The sequence below is a fragment of the Tenrec ecaudatus genome, chromosome 13, assembly GCF_050624435.1.
Source record: "Tenrec ecaudatus isolate mTenEca1 chromosome 13, mTenEca1.hap1, whole genome shotgun sequence".
Lineage (NCBI taxonomy): Eukaryota > Metazoa > Chordata > Mammalia > Afrosoricida > Tenrecidae > Tenrec > Tenrec ecaudatus.
In genome coordinates, this window is record NC_134542.1 from 28,536,874 (window position 1) to 28,550,369 (window position 13,496).

At 39.8% G+C, this 13,496-nt stretch overlaps 1 protein-coding gene across 1 annotated transcript in view; it reads right to left on the reverse strand.

Annotated features, from left to right (window-relative positions):
- CPS1 (carbamoyl-phosphate synthase 1) overlaps nucleotides 1-13,496 on the reverse strand; it is a 126,866-nt gene that overhangs the window by 105,324 nt on the left and 8,046 nt on the right. The window contains exon 2 of the mRNA XM_075529303.1: nucleotides 872-981. Within this exon, the coding sequence (XP_075385418.1) occupies nucleotides 872-981 (110 nt within the window). The remainder of the gene's footprint in view (nucleotides 1-871; nucleotides 982-13,496) is intronic.

The following is a 13,496-nucleotide window of genomic DNA, read 5'->3' on the forward strand; positions in this document are numbered from 1 at the left end:
GTCCACCATTCAGGCTCGTGCGATGTCTCAGGCAAGCTTCTGCTACTCCCACTCTGCCACTTCTTGGTTCCTTTTGGAGGTTCACTGCGCAGGGATCTCGGGACCCAAAGGGTGTGCTTCCTTACTGCCTCGTACTATTTCAACGGGAATGAGGTTCTCTCCCCACACCCTTCCTGCTTCTGAGTCACTATTTGCTATCCAGTAGGATGGCAAAATTGACCATTATCTTCACTAGACTTCAAAGTATTGATACTCACGATTAACCCTGTTAACAATACTCACGCCTGACTCACATACTCCTGTCAGCATTGTCCCCTACCTTCTCTGAGACTCATCCAGAAAAGAGGAAATACATCTGATCTACCTCGTTCTACCCAGTCATTTGGGCAGAGTTACAAAAATCAAAGCAGGAAAAGCCACATTAATTTACTAAACCACATATAACAAGAGACATCGTCTCTCTTTTTAATATTTCAAATTCAATATTTGACGCTGAGTCAACTTATTTTAGTAATGGAATGCCACTCAGAAATGCTAACCATCCTTCCCCACCCAAATTCTCACCCTAATCAGATCCAAATCTCTACTTGAGAAGCCAGTTGGCAAAGCCACATAAACTGTGCCCTCTCAGGACGCGTTGCTAGAATGAACGCTGTTCTTTTCTTAATAGACCACCAGAGTGGCCGTGTTCTCTCTCATCCCCGCATCAGGGAATATGCGTGCTCCCTTCATACATGGCACCAAGCAATGCCAGGCCAATATTTGGTCTTATAATTGTGGGGTGATTTCAAGATCCCACTTTGAGTAAGAGTCTCCAGTTGTTTGTTTACACCGAAGAAGGATAAGATCTTGTCACAGAGCCGCCACTCACCCTCCCAGGCCGGTATTAAACACGACTTCACCAGCCACCGAGGACGGATGTCCGAAGGAGTAGCCCTTCATCTTCGTTCCATCTTCCAGGACAATGTGTGCTGTCTGTGCCTAAAAAGCAAGTTCACAAATCTTATCAGCATATGAAATTCAAAGCACAACTAACAGAGGAAATAATGCAAAGGCACGGCCTTCCAACAGATCCGTGTATTTCCGAGAAGAGTCCTTGCCAGCTGTGGAGTTTCTCTCTTGTTTTTTTGTTACTTTTTCTCTAGGTGAGTGTGTGATGTGGTTTGCAGAAATAAGGGAAGCATGCTGCTACATCATCTAATTTAATTATCTGTAGTTATTGAGAAGCCCAGAAGAATTTGATTTGGCTGAAACGCTATTTGTCTATCATTGCCTCCTGGTAACTGCTCCGCTTTGTTCAAGCACAGCTTGAAGGGAGGTTCTCGAGTTTGCAAACGCATTGTGAATTGTGCTATCATCTCCTCATCACCCCGAGGTTCAGAGCTAAAAGCGATCTCCAAGATTTCCTGTCAGGTTGTGTTCCAGAGAGCTACTGTGCTTGATGGAGCTGTCCCGCGGACTGCCCTCTGCACCACAGCGTTATGTTCATGAAGAAGTCGGAACTTTATTACTCTAATAATGCCGATACAAAAGCTTGCACTGAGTAACACTCTAAAGGTACATCATATTGTACTCTTTATTACAGAATTAATTATATCTAGACGTGCTTCCTGTTCTAAGACGATAGACTTCCTGAGTTTGATGACTTCGCCATATTAATCTTTGAACCAGGTTCTATAAAAGTCTTGGCTAAGAAGCGAGAGATGATTAGTGAACTTTATCTAAGAAACCGGCATTGTCCTTATACCATAAACACTCTGAATTCTATTTTGCAAACAATGTAGATGTAACTCACTTTTCATAAGATCCAGGAGTCATAGAAATATATTAAATCTTTAGTGGGGGTGGAATCTAGAAACTTTAGGAAGTGCTTTGGGGAAAACTATTGCATTTCTTCAGCAAGTAAACCAAAGGCAACCCCACTGCCATCCAGTTGTATCTGACTCACAGCGACTCTATAGGGTTTCCAGGACTGTAACTCTTTACAGGAGCACATAGCCTCATTTTTCTCCCAAGGAGCTGCTGGTAGATTTGAACCACCAATCTTTTGTTAGCAGCCCAATGCTTACTTAACAGTGCAAGCGGAGCTGCTTGAACAAATTAATCACAAGGAAATGATTGTACCTAGGAATAGAGAAAGAAGCCCAATTAATGCAATGACTAGATGCTGGCTGCTAACCAAAAGGTCGGTAATTCCAGCCCACTAGAGGTGCCAAGGGAGACAGGCATGATAATCTATCTGTTCCTGTAAAGATCGATGTTGCTGTTTGTTAACGAATATATGCCAACATATAGTGGTCTTACAAAACAGAGAGCTAACTCGTGGAATTTCCTAGCTGTGATTTTTGTAGGAGTAGATCTCCTGGTCGTTTCTCCAATAGAGCCACTGGTGGATTCAAACCCTAAACCTCATGGTTAGCAGTTGTGTGCTTAGCCATGAGTCACAAGCGCTCCTTCCAAGGAAGATTAAACTGGCTGGTGTCAAATTGATTCCAACTCATAACTACCTTATGAAGATTACAAATCGATAATGATACAGTCCAGGAAACCCCCAGTGCACTTGAACTCTGCCAGATGGGGTTGCTTTGTGTTGGAATTGACTTGATCGCGCACAGAAGATGGGGAGGGATCCGATATAAAAACCAACTGTAACATATCAGACTGAAACGAATGGGAATTTTAAAAAACTATGAGGAATCTTTATTTTATTAAAGATAAACACTAGGATACCTCGTAAAATAATATAATGCCTTAGATTTGTACCAAAATAATCTGGGGTAAGGAGTGGCTAGAGATAGTTGAAATCAATGAAGCATGTATGATCACTGGGCGATTCTCTTAATTAGAATACGTTTGAGGAAAGGAGGGAATAAGAAAAGCAATTGAACATCCCTCCTTGGCCTGCAGAAATGCCTCTTCAAGCTTTCTCTAGCTTCTATAAAACAAAATCCAAATGATCTTGTTTGATCCAATCCCTCAAACCAGTACTTGAGATCCCCAGCTTGAGGTTTCTTTTCTAAGAAACTAGTTTGTCTTCTAGCCATTAAGCTGAAAAGAAACTTCTGGATGGGCTCAGACCAATCAGTAATCAATTGAATCTGAGTGCAAACAAAACCTTGCTGCTTGAGACCCACCTGACACACGAGTTCTGACATCTGCTTCGGGAACTACACTGGTCATTGCATGTCACTCCTAATAACATGATCATCTTAGTCTGGTTTCTATTTTAGTGTGTCAGTTGTTATCTGTATTAATAATTCAAGACAGGGGTTGATGGCTTTAAGAAATCCATGTTATACTCTCGAGTGCATTCTCCAGACGATCACAAATGACTCAAGGATCTAGGGTGACAGTTCTCGGCAGGTGTGTGTTTGATGGTACACTCCCCCACCTAAGTCTGACATGTCTCACGAGTTGAAAAGATTTGAAGCAAGTAACAAAGAGTCGATGTCAAAAATATCCTCACACCAAGTGGCACTTTCTAAGGAAGTTATGCGAAACCTACTTGCCGCACAGTTGTAAGGAAAAAAGGAAACATCTCAAATAAAATGTATCTTGGATGGAACTTAAAATAACTGCATGGATTTGGCCATGTTTGGATGTGATCTGTGAATTCCATGTGTTTTCTAGATGCCAACGTGTCTGCCCTACTTTAAACCACATCGCCCTGAAATGCTACCTTTGTTTTTGTTTGTCTCTATCCTCTTCTCATTTTAAGAATTCAAACTATCTGATATCTGGGTCAGATACCATCTAATTATTCTAAAGAGACACAAACATTAACATAAGCAATGTAACTGGTCAGCCTGTTCAGAACTGAAATCTATCCAGCCGTTTTCTTCTGAGCTCGATGCAACTAGTTTGTTCTTTACTTTCCAACTTCCAAAGATATATTTGAAGAGACATTTACTGTTGCCTGAAATAGTCCCTGTGATTGTGTTCAATATGTCTTTTTGCTCTTTTAATTATATTTTTTGTTCTTTTTGGCAGCTTTCATAGATCTCCCAATCCTCTTTCCCACTACATATCATATTGTTACAAGGCTTCCGTTTATTTCTGATGCTAGCTTTTATAGTCTTCTTAACTGCCCTCACCTCCAATGGGTTTACAATGACGAGTGCCAACTGAGCAGAGGGCTATTATTTGGAATCCCCTTTTCTAGCTAACGATTCCCTGAATGCGATTTCCTTCCAACCAGTCCAAAAGAAATCACCTTGTTTTTATCGCCAGATATTTTAGCAGCCTTGAAACTATCAGAAAAAAAGCCCATCGTGTACAAATTAGATTATAATAATAAGATATGATGTAGGAAACTTCACATGTGTAGATCAGATCATTTTATTAACTGAATTGTTGTCTAGAACAGTGCACAGGGTAATACAAACTATGCAATTTTTGTTCGATGAACATGTGAATGTGTTGTCAATCCAAAGGAAGTAACTTATAAATGTTTTAAATCATTATTATGTATTCTGTTTTGAGGTTTCTCCAGTAACGGACTTAAAAATTAGTAAATGCCTGCTGTGCATTGCCTTTTCATGAGGCCCAGCTAACAGTGCCTTCCCATATCTTTTTTTATTAAGAAATCATTCCATTGGGGGCTCTTTAGAGATCTTTATAGATCTCATAACAATCCCTACATCAATTGTACCAAGCACATTTGTACATATGTTGCCATCATCATTTTCAAAGTATTTCCTTTCTTCTTGAGCCCGTGGCATCAGTGCCTCTTTTTACCTCCCTCCCTCCACACACCCACCTTCGTGAACCCTTGATAAATTATAAACTATTATTTTCTTATCCCAGAATATCGTAAATGAGGCCGTGAATCTGAAGATACTGTGTTGAAAGTGGTACTGAGGAAAGGGGGGTAAAGGAGAAAAGGCTCAGTGGGATATCCATATCTAATACTGAATATGCTGCATACAAGTGTCCAATGCAACGGTGCAGAATTAAAACAGAATTACTGTCCAGTAATTCATTTAGATTAATGGTTCACCTTTATGCTTTTTACCATAAACCGAGTAAAATGTTCTCATCTCATGCATTCTAGAATACGGAGGTCTGGAAATAAAATATTGTAGTCTGTTTAGTTTTAAAGTGACTTGCATAAGTAAATCTTGTACAATGATTATTTTACATTTCCCATATTTCGCTGTCAAAATTTTCCTACTGTGAATTAAACAAAAAGGACAAAGTAGAATTGCAGAAGATCATAAATTGCATTAGACACTGAACACTGCGCTAGGAACTCCTCATTTCTTCACGACCGAAATGATTCAAATAAGCATTGTGCCATTCACCTTGCTGGATTTGCAGTGTGAGCCCAGCCCTTCTGCTGCTGTCAGTCATGTCTTAGAACCACCGGAAAGCTATGACTCAGAAGGGCAGTCTAACTCTGGTTCCTCCTTGGTGAAACTGAGAAGGATGCCCACCTGCTTTGTTCTCACTAGACATGGAGAACATCTGTTCTCCTTCCAAGTTATACGTGCCTGTCTGATGATTCCTTGAAGTTAACTGGTCACTAAATCCTGCTGTTCTTTTTCTTGGCCTGGAATGAAAAGTCACTTCTTGTACTACTAGCTCTTCATTTGGCTTTTTGCTCTCTGGGTCTTTTAAGAATACCTCAATAGCTTTTCTTGATAAAACCTTCACAGAAATTAAATTCCATATGTGATAAGATCCACTTGATGGTTTAATTTTAATTGACAAATCATTTTCATTATAATGTAATTCTCCATCATTAATTAAATGCCTAAGAAATTACAAGAATATTCTTCAAATCTGGACATGATAGTTAATAAGAGTGCTTTGACTTTCAATTCATTATCTAATTTATATTTGCATGTGAAGGCCTTAAAGTAAAAGGGTCATTTAGATTTTCCTTGTTGTTCTTGTCACTTTTTATGTATATTGATTCAACCACATTAAAAATAAAATTTGAAATATAGCAAAGAAATTCTGGATGATATCGGTGATGTTTTAAGATAAATAGTTAAGAGGGCTTTAAACTCATTTTATTCAACAAATGTTGCCTTTCCCTCCATATGATTGACCATCTAGAACATGCATACCCTACTCAAGGTCAGGCGGGAGAGGCTTTGCAATGAGGGCAGCAGAAGCCTCCTTTCACAAAGGTGAAAACATCAAGCCAGGTAAATGCTCGGATCCCAGGTCTTTAAAGGCAAAGTCATTTTCCATTTGGAAACCAGTTCTATATTAATGATGCCTAACTAGCTATATCTCACACGTGCTTTGAACCCGAGTCTAAATTGCAAACCAATATAGACCAAGCATTTCAGAATCAGAGCGCAGTAGAATTTCCTATCCAACCAGTAGAGAGATAATTTTAAGAATGCTCAAAAAACTCACTGCCGTGGTGCCTCTCTGAATTCATAGATCCTGGAGCAGGCAGCATAGAACTCCCCCTGCGGCTTTCCAAGGTCTGTACATCTTGACTGGAGCATGCCCCTCCTCTGCTCCAGTGGCTGACTGGAGGGTTTGCCCTGCCCACTGTGAGATGAACAGACCAACATCTCTCCCATCGTTATTATGCATTCTGCTTTGAGGTCTCGCCAGTGATGACCTTGAAAATCGATAAATACCTGTTGTGAGTTGCCATTTCATTAGGCCTAGTATAACTCAAAAGACTCAATGCCCTCCAGCCGATTGCTCACTACAGGACGAGGTAGAACAGCCCCTGTGAGGTCTTGAGAGAGTACTGTTGTGTGGTTGTCGAGAGCCCCGTCTTTCTCCCAGGGAGCGAATGCTGGATTTGAATGGCTGACTTTTCCAATCGCAGCCCAACCACTGCACGGCCAGGACTCCTAGCTTCTGCTTCGTGAAGTAGAAATTTCACTTCATTTGTTTGCTTATTTGAATAATTTTTCTTTCAGACACTTATTGAATTGTCATGTATTACAGGTGCAAAGCAGATGCTTTGGAGGCCTTGTGTGGCAGAGCCACTTGATACAAGGGCCCAGATGTGCTCAAGTTTTCATTCTTGCCCTCTCTTGCCCTCCTGTCCAAATTCTACCTCTTGTTAGAAACTCACGCTTCATTATCTTTGTACATTGACAAGTAAGCCACGAATGATTTCTCTTTTCAAAGTTAAAGCCACATAAACCTTGTTGCTAGGTACCATCCAGTCGGCTCTGGCACACAGTGTCCTCACGTTCAGCAGACCGAAGCCCCGCGGGTCTGTGCCACCTCCCAGTTTTCTTATGTCTGAGCCCAGGGACCATAGTGAGGGCCTGCCTCTTTGTTGCTACCCTTCCACTTTACCAAACATGATGCTTGTTCTGTTTTATTTGTTTACTATTTTATTGCCCTTTATCTTAGCACATAACTGAATTATCCAATCAGATTATAAATGGCAACAGCCAACAACCAGGCCAGCAATCTTGTCTGCTCTTTCTAGTAGGGTATTGCAGCGCACAGCAGTGTCTGGTCCATAGCAGGTAATGGGGGAAACCATCTTTGCATGTTCCTGAATTCCAACCTACACCAGGCAATTAACTTTCAGGGACATGGGAAGTTCATTTAGGCCCTAGTTCACAAGGAAATGGTGACACAGTGACTAGTCACTTTAGGTAGTGGGATTAATCAAAACTGTCTCAGGTTTTCTTGACTCTATTTTCCGAGATATCTGTTCTAAACGGTGCATCAAGGTAGGAGAGCTGCAATCGTGACTGCTTATGTTTGATCAGAAAGGCGCTGCGGATGATATAAGAAGCCTGCACGATTACAGGTCTTGGCTCTCTTCTCTATACAGCAATAAAACTGATTTTTAAGTCTCCATCTGCTTGATTTCTATGTCACATTTCTCAAATGATTCTAAATTAGAGGTTGGGAAGAAACTATAATTATTTATCACCCTAAAATGCTATCAGTAATAGGTACCTAGCAAGTACTGTTTGGTTGTTCGGTTGGTCATTTGGTCAGTTGGTTGGTTGGTTGGTTGGTTGGTTGGTCAGTTGGTTGGTTGGTTGGTTGGTTGGTTGGTTGGTTAGTGGTTTGGTGGCTGGGTGGGTTGGTTGAATGGCTATCAGGGGGTAAAGATGTTGAATAACTCTACTTATACTTCTCTAGAATGTAACAGGCAGGATTGCAAACCCCAAACCTACTTTATGCCCGTCATTTATTCAATGGCTCCTCTTGGGCTTGGCTCACAAAGGTGGCAAACAGTATGCAGCCAACAGCTGCAAGTCTAACTCCTTGTCATTTATTTGCAGGGAGACCAGGTAAGAGAATAAAGGAATCCGTTTTATTTTCTCCTCCATATTCCACCAGGTAAAGATGGTGACTCAGGCAATTTCTGTTTTTAAAATCATTTCATCTTAAGAAATTATTTCAGTCATATAATGTGTTTAGCAAAGTACTGCTTAATGAAAAATAATGAAAATAGGAAAAGTTAAAAGGCATAAAAATAATAGCATATGATAGTTACTCTATACCCACGCCCTTATTTATTTTAATAATTAGAAGTATTAAGCTTTATTCTTATTTCATGCTTCATATAACTTATGAGTACATATATTACAAATTCTTAATTTATTTGCCTTATTTTTATTTGATCTGCTTTCTAAAATATAATATCCACCTCAATGTTTCACTCTAAAACCCAAACTCCAAAATCACTGCCATTGAGTCATTTATGACTCTTGGCAATCCTTAAGGTCAAGGCATACACCTGTGGTTTCAGAGACTCTGACTGTTCACAGGAATAGAAATTCTCATCTTTCTTCAGAGGAGCAGCTGATGTTTTTCAACTGTTAACCTTGTGACTCAATTCCTTCGAGTTCTTGTTTCTTTTCGCATCTGGTCCTAATGGCTAAATAACAAAGTTGCCTAAATAATTATTTCTCTCATGAAAACTATCTTCACATCACCATGCAGTGTCTAAAATTAATAACAGTTCTTGGTAGCAGAAAAGTGGTCTGTTTTCTTGGGGACTCCGGTGGTTCTGTGGTAGAACTCTAGCTTTCCACATGAGATACGTGGCTACAGTAGCAGCCAGTGCACCTCGTCAGTCTGTCCGTGGTGCATTGTGTGTTCGTAGAACATTGACTTTTCCAAGATGGCCCAATGAGTTACAATATCAACCCAACAGATGGACAGCTCAGACCCAACAATAGGCACCCCGGAGAAAAGCATGGGGGTTTGCTTCCCAAAAGCCACAGACCCCAGATCCCAGGAAGTATAATTCTACCTCACGTAGAGGATCACCATGACCCGGAATCACCTCCACGGCCATTGGTTTCGTTGGGTTTTTGTTTGCTTTTTTAATTTAGTTTTATTATGCTGCTGCCTGGGTTTCAGCAGTGCTTCTTGATTGCAGAGTTTGTGTCACAAGATGCAAGATAAAAAATGAGTAAGTGTTCATGGAGGCTGGGGATGACGCTTTTCCATTGACTTCCCAATCTCTACTGGACATTCTGTAACTAATGTCTTCAGAAAAATCCTCCAGGTTCCTTTTGAATCTTTAACTGTGTCATATCTTATGAGTTATTTTCATGATTAATATGTATACTTATCTTAGGTGAACAGAAGCCTAATTCCTGCTCCTTTGGGAAAGAAATAAATTTGGTATATTTGGTATACATGCGGAATCATTATCTTTTCTCCAACTTTGTACCTAAAATAATTGTCAAATTTCACTTTATGTAAATTTTTTCATCTCCTAATACAATATTGCATTTATAATAATATGTTTGTAACAAGTTACTAAATATTTTAGAACTAATCATTAGTATGCCCCTCCCCTGAAAAACGTTTATATTGTTCATATGTAGTATTGGTATGTACTTGATACTAAATAAATACTTTGTACGTATAGAATTAATTTTGAAAATAGTAACTAAATATAACAGAATTAGAAGATAATGTAGCATATGTAATTAAAACAAATGAAATGTTTCCAATAACTTTTTGAAGCCCCTCAGATACTTTCACTTTTCTCTAAGTTGAGACCATCCATGCAAGCACGCCACGTTGCTCTTGTGGTATCCTAATTCCAGAGCACTCCTTATATTGATAATAAGTAAAGCCTTAACGATTTCTATAAGTATCTTATAGAGGTAAGTTGACCTGTTGCTGCCCCAATTTCTACCCATTAGTTTTATTTTAATAAGACCCTATTAACATGTAATAGAAATAAACTAGGTTGCTTGTGTCAATATCTAAGTGTGCTTTGGACATGTTGTCCAGAGTGGCCAGTCTCTGGGGAAGGACATCGTGTTTGGGAAGCAGAAGGGCCCCGGAAAGAGGGAGGCCCTTGACAAGATTGGCACAGTGGCTGCGGAATGCGCTCAAACATGAGAACGATTGTCAGGCGAGTGCAGGACTCAGTGGTGTTTTGTTCTGTTGCACATAGAGTCGCTGTGAATCAGAACAAACTTGACAGCACATAACAATAATGTGTGCTAAAGTCTGCACACAGCCGAATGAATAATTTAAGCTTTTTTATTTGAATAATAAAGTTCTCTGTTCTGAAAAAAAATGTATTTTACTTTAATAAAATCACAAACGTATGTTCAAAAATTAGAACTTGAATATCTTGTCCTCACTGAGAACTCCATCCTAGTCTCATCTTTAGGTAACATCACTAATAGTTAGCATGTATATGTTAGGGACTGTCTCTAAAGTTACTAACTGATTTTGTGATCTAATCCAGGTTGACAAACCACGTAGGTTGATACTAAGATTTCCATGTAACAGATAAGCTAACTGATCCGAAGGCACATTAAGATGATCCCACCAGAAAGCACAAGAGCGGCAGTTTACTCACCCACATGGTCCGGCTCAGGGCACACAAGCCTTTCCTGTTCTATGACATTGTTTTTTATAAATCATTTTATTGGGGGCTCATACAACTCTGATCACAGTCCATCCATCCATCCATTGTGGCGATGACATTTTTTACCTTGGGTACTGTGAGTGCAAAATCCCAGATTAAACTGGGGTTGATATTGTCCTACTTTTCTACACTTAGGTCTCTTTTTTCCTGTTCCATTTTGTGAAGTGGGGATGAGAAACAAGTCACATCTGAGTGGTCCTCAAGTTTATTTATAAGAACATTAATTCAAAACTTGCCATGGATAAGAATCAATACATTCACTCTAACCAAGAAACACTTATCTGTAAATTGTTGGTGTGAAATAACAAGTCATTAATCACATCATACAGTCTTAGGGGAACCCATAGTTTCTGAGAACTGATCACACCGCTTTCAGCTCAGAACATGCTCAAGTTTTCAAGACTATTGAGACCAGTGAATCAATGGTTGCCGTGGAAAACCAAAAAAGTACCTCTCTGCCCGCCCCCCCCCAAAAAAAAGACTTGCTGTTGACCTATGAAGAATGAGGTTGGTGAACTGTTTGCAGACACCAAATCTGAGGCTCACCTCAGCAGCATGCGGGCCTCATCCGTCCCTGCTGCAGCTCACACCTACTGACTGTGCCCAGCAGGGACATAGAGTTAGTCACAGGAGGGCAGCACAGGACACTGAGAAGCAGTGTCCGCCAGGTTGACTCTATCAGTATGTTACTTCTTCTCGACCCAATCATACCTCCTGGGAATTCCCTTCACACAAGGGGATCATCAGTAGGCATCCTGCACCCAAAACATCATTTCAATGTCTATACCTAGAAAATCCAACTTATGACAGATGCCTATCCCAAATGAATATGGGTGAAAAGGCAAAAGACCTCAACAAATGAAATTCTCATGTTTCTGAGGGTCAAAATGTGGTTAGAAACTAACAGGTGCAAGAAGAAGACTGCAGGACATCTGAGTAGTTTCTATCCTCAAGTACATCTGAAATGCAAGAACTAGTCTGACGCCACTGATTCGCCAGAACTAGTGGGACCATCAAATTCTCCTACTTATTTTATTTGTGCCTGTAAGCACGACTTCAGCATGCAATTTCTTGAAATAAAGTTCATGCATTGATAGATTTCTCTCTACCTTTGTAAAACCTCTTAATTGACCTTGAGTAAAAGTTTAAAGTGTCTCTGCAATTTTCCCCCGGTAAACACATACTCCTCAGCTAGCCAAAATAATATTTTTCTTCTTCTGTCCTCATAATTATGTTTGCAAGACATGCAAACAAACTACCAACAATTTAAAAATAAGGTCAAGGGCTTGCAGCCAATATGAATATTAAGAACTACAGATTAGAGGTAGTTTACACTCATAGTTTGATTTCTTTTGGCCCTGGCAGATACAGGCATTATGAAACTTGGAGTCAAATGATCAAATATGAAGTCAAAAAATGTGATTCCTTGTTACTTTATATGGTTTTAAGGATTACAATTAATAGTCTCCCTAAGCATCAGTGAAGAAATGAAATGGCACATGGCATTGATTGTATCCACCACACAAGACCTCTTTCGAATGATAAAAAAGCAAAGACATCCTGTCAAGGACTAAGGTGAGCCGACCCAAGCCATGGTCTTGTCAATCCTTTGACATACATGTGAGAGCTGGGCAGTGAAGAAGGAAGAACCAGAAGAATCCATGCCTGTAAATGATGGTGTAGGTAAAGCACTTTGAGCATACACGGAAGGACAAAAGAACAAACAAAATGTTCATATTTTACCAAAAAGGTACAGTTGAAATTCTCCTTAAGTGTGAGGATGGCAAGACTTTACCTCTGATGCCTTGGCTGGGCCATCAGGAGGGACTAGCTCCCAGAGAAGGGCATCTTGATTGCTAATGCAGATGGGCAATTAGAAAAGGAAGACCCCCCCCCCAAGGAGATGAGTGCCCTCAGACACACTAATGATGGTGAGGATGCACAGGGGTGAGCACCGTTTGTTCTGCTGTGCACAGGGTGCCAGGGACTGGGATTGGTCTCTCTGCAGCTAACAATTGCCTAGGAATGTGATTTTGTTTATCTGGAAAAGGTTTAAAGGAACATCCAGAAATGTAGGTTTTCTACATATGTTACTATGTATTAAAGGCAAAGATTAAATGTGGTAAATCTTAATTTTCTTACAGAAATGTAAGCCCATTTTTCAGTCTTCACTTTTTAATGTTAATACTTCTTTGGTTTAATAATGTGACTTGAACTATGTAAACATGCATATGGTCCCCTTTCTTGCATTACTTGTTAAAATGGACACGGCAAACCAATTTTCACCATTTAGATCATCCTTGGGAGTTATGCCTTCTAATAGCTGTCCAGCCAAGAATTATTTCTCACAGTTTAAGTCATCTCATGAAAACATCCTTCTGTGAGAGGAGTTTACATATAAATAGACATGCTAATAATTTCTCAATGGTTAACTTTTGTCCTCTCAGTTGTGGACATTGGTATTGTCAATTTTCCTATCATAAAAGATTTGTTTTTTCCTTCTAATAACGTTGCAAAACGATGGTCTGCAAGCATAGCTGATATTTTGCGCAAACATGTCATCACTTTAAGGATTTCTATTTTTCCTAAAACTTAAAATCCATGTATACCTCCATTTATGAGTCTATTTTCATTTCCA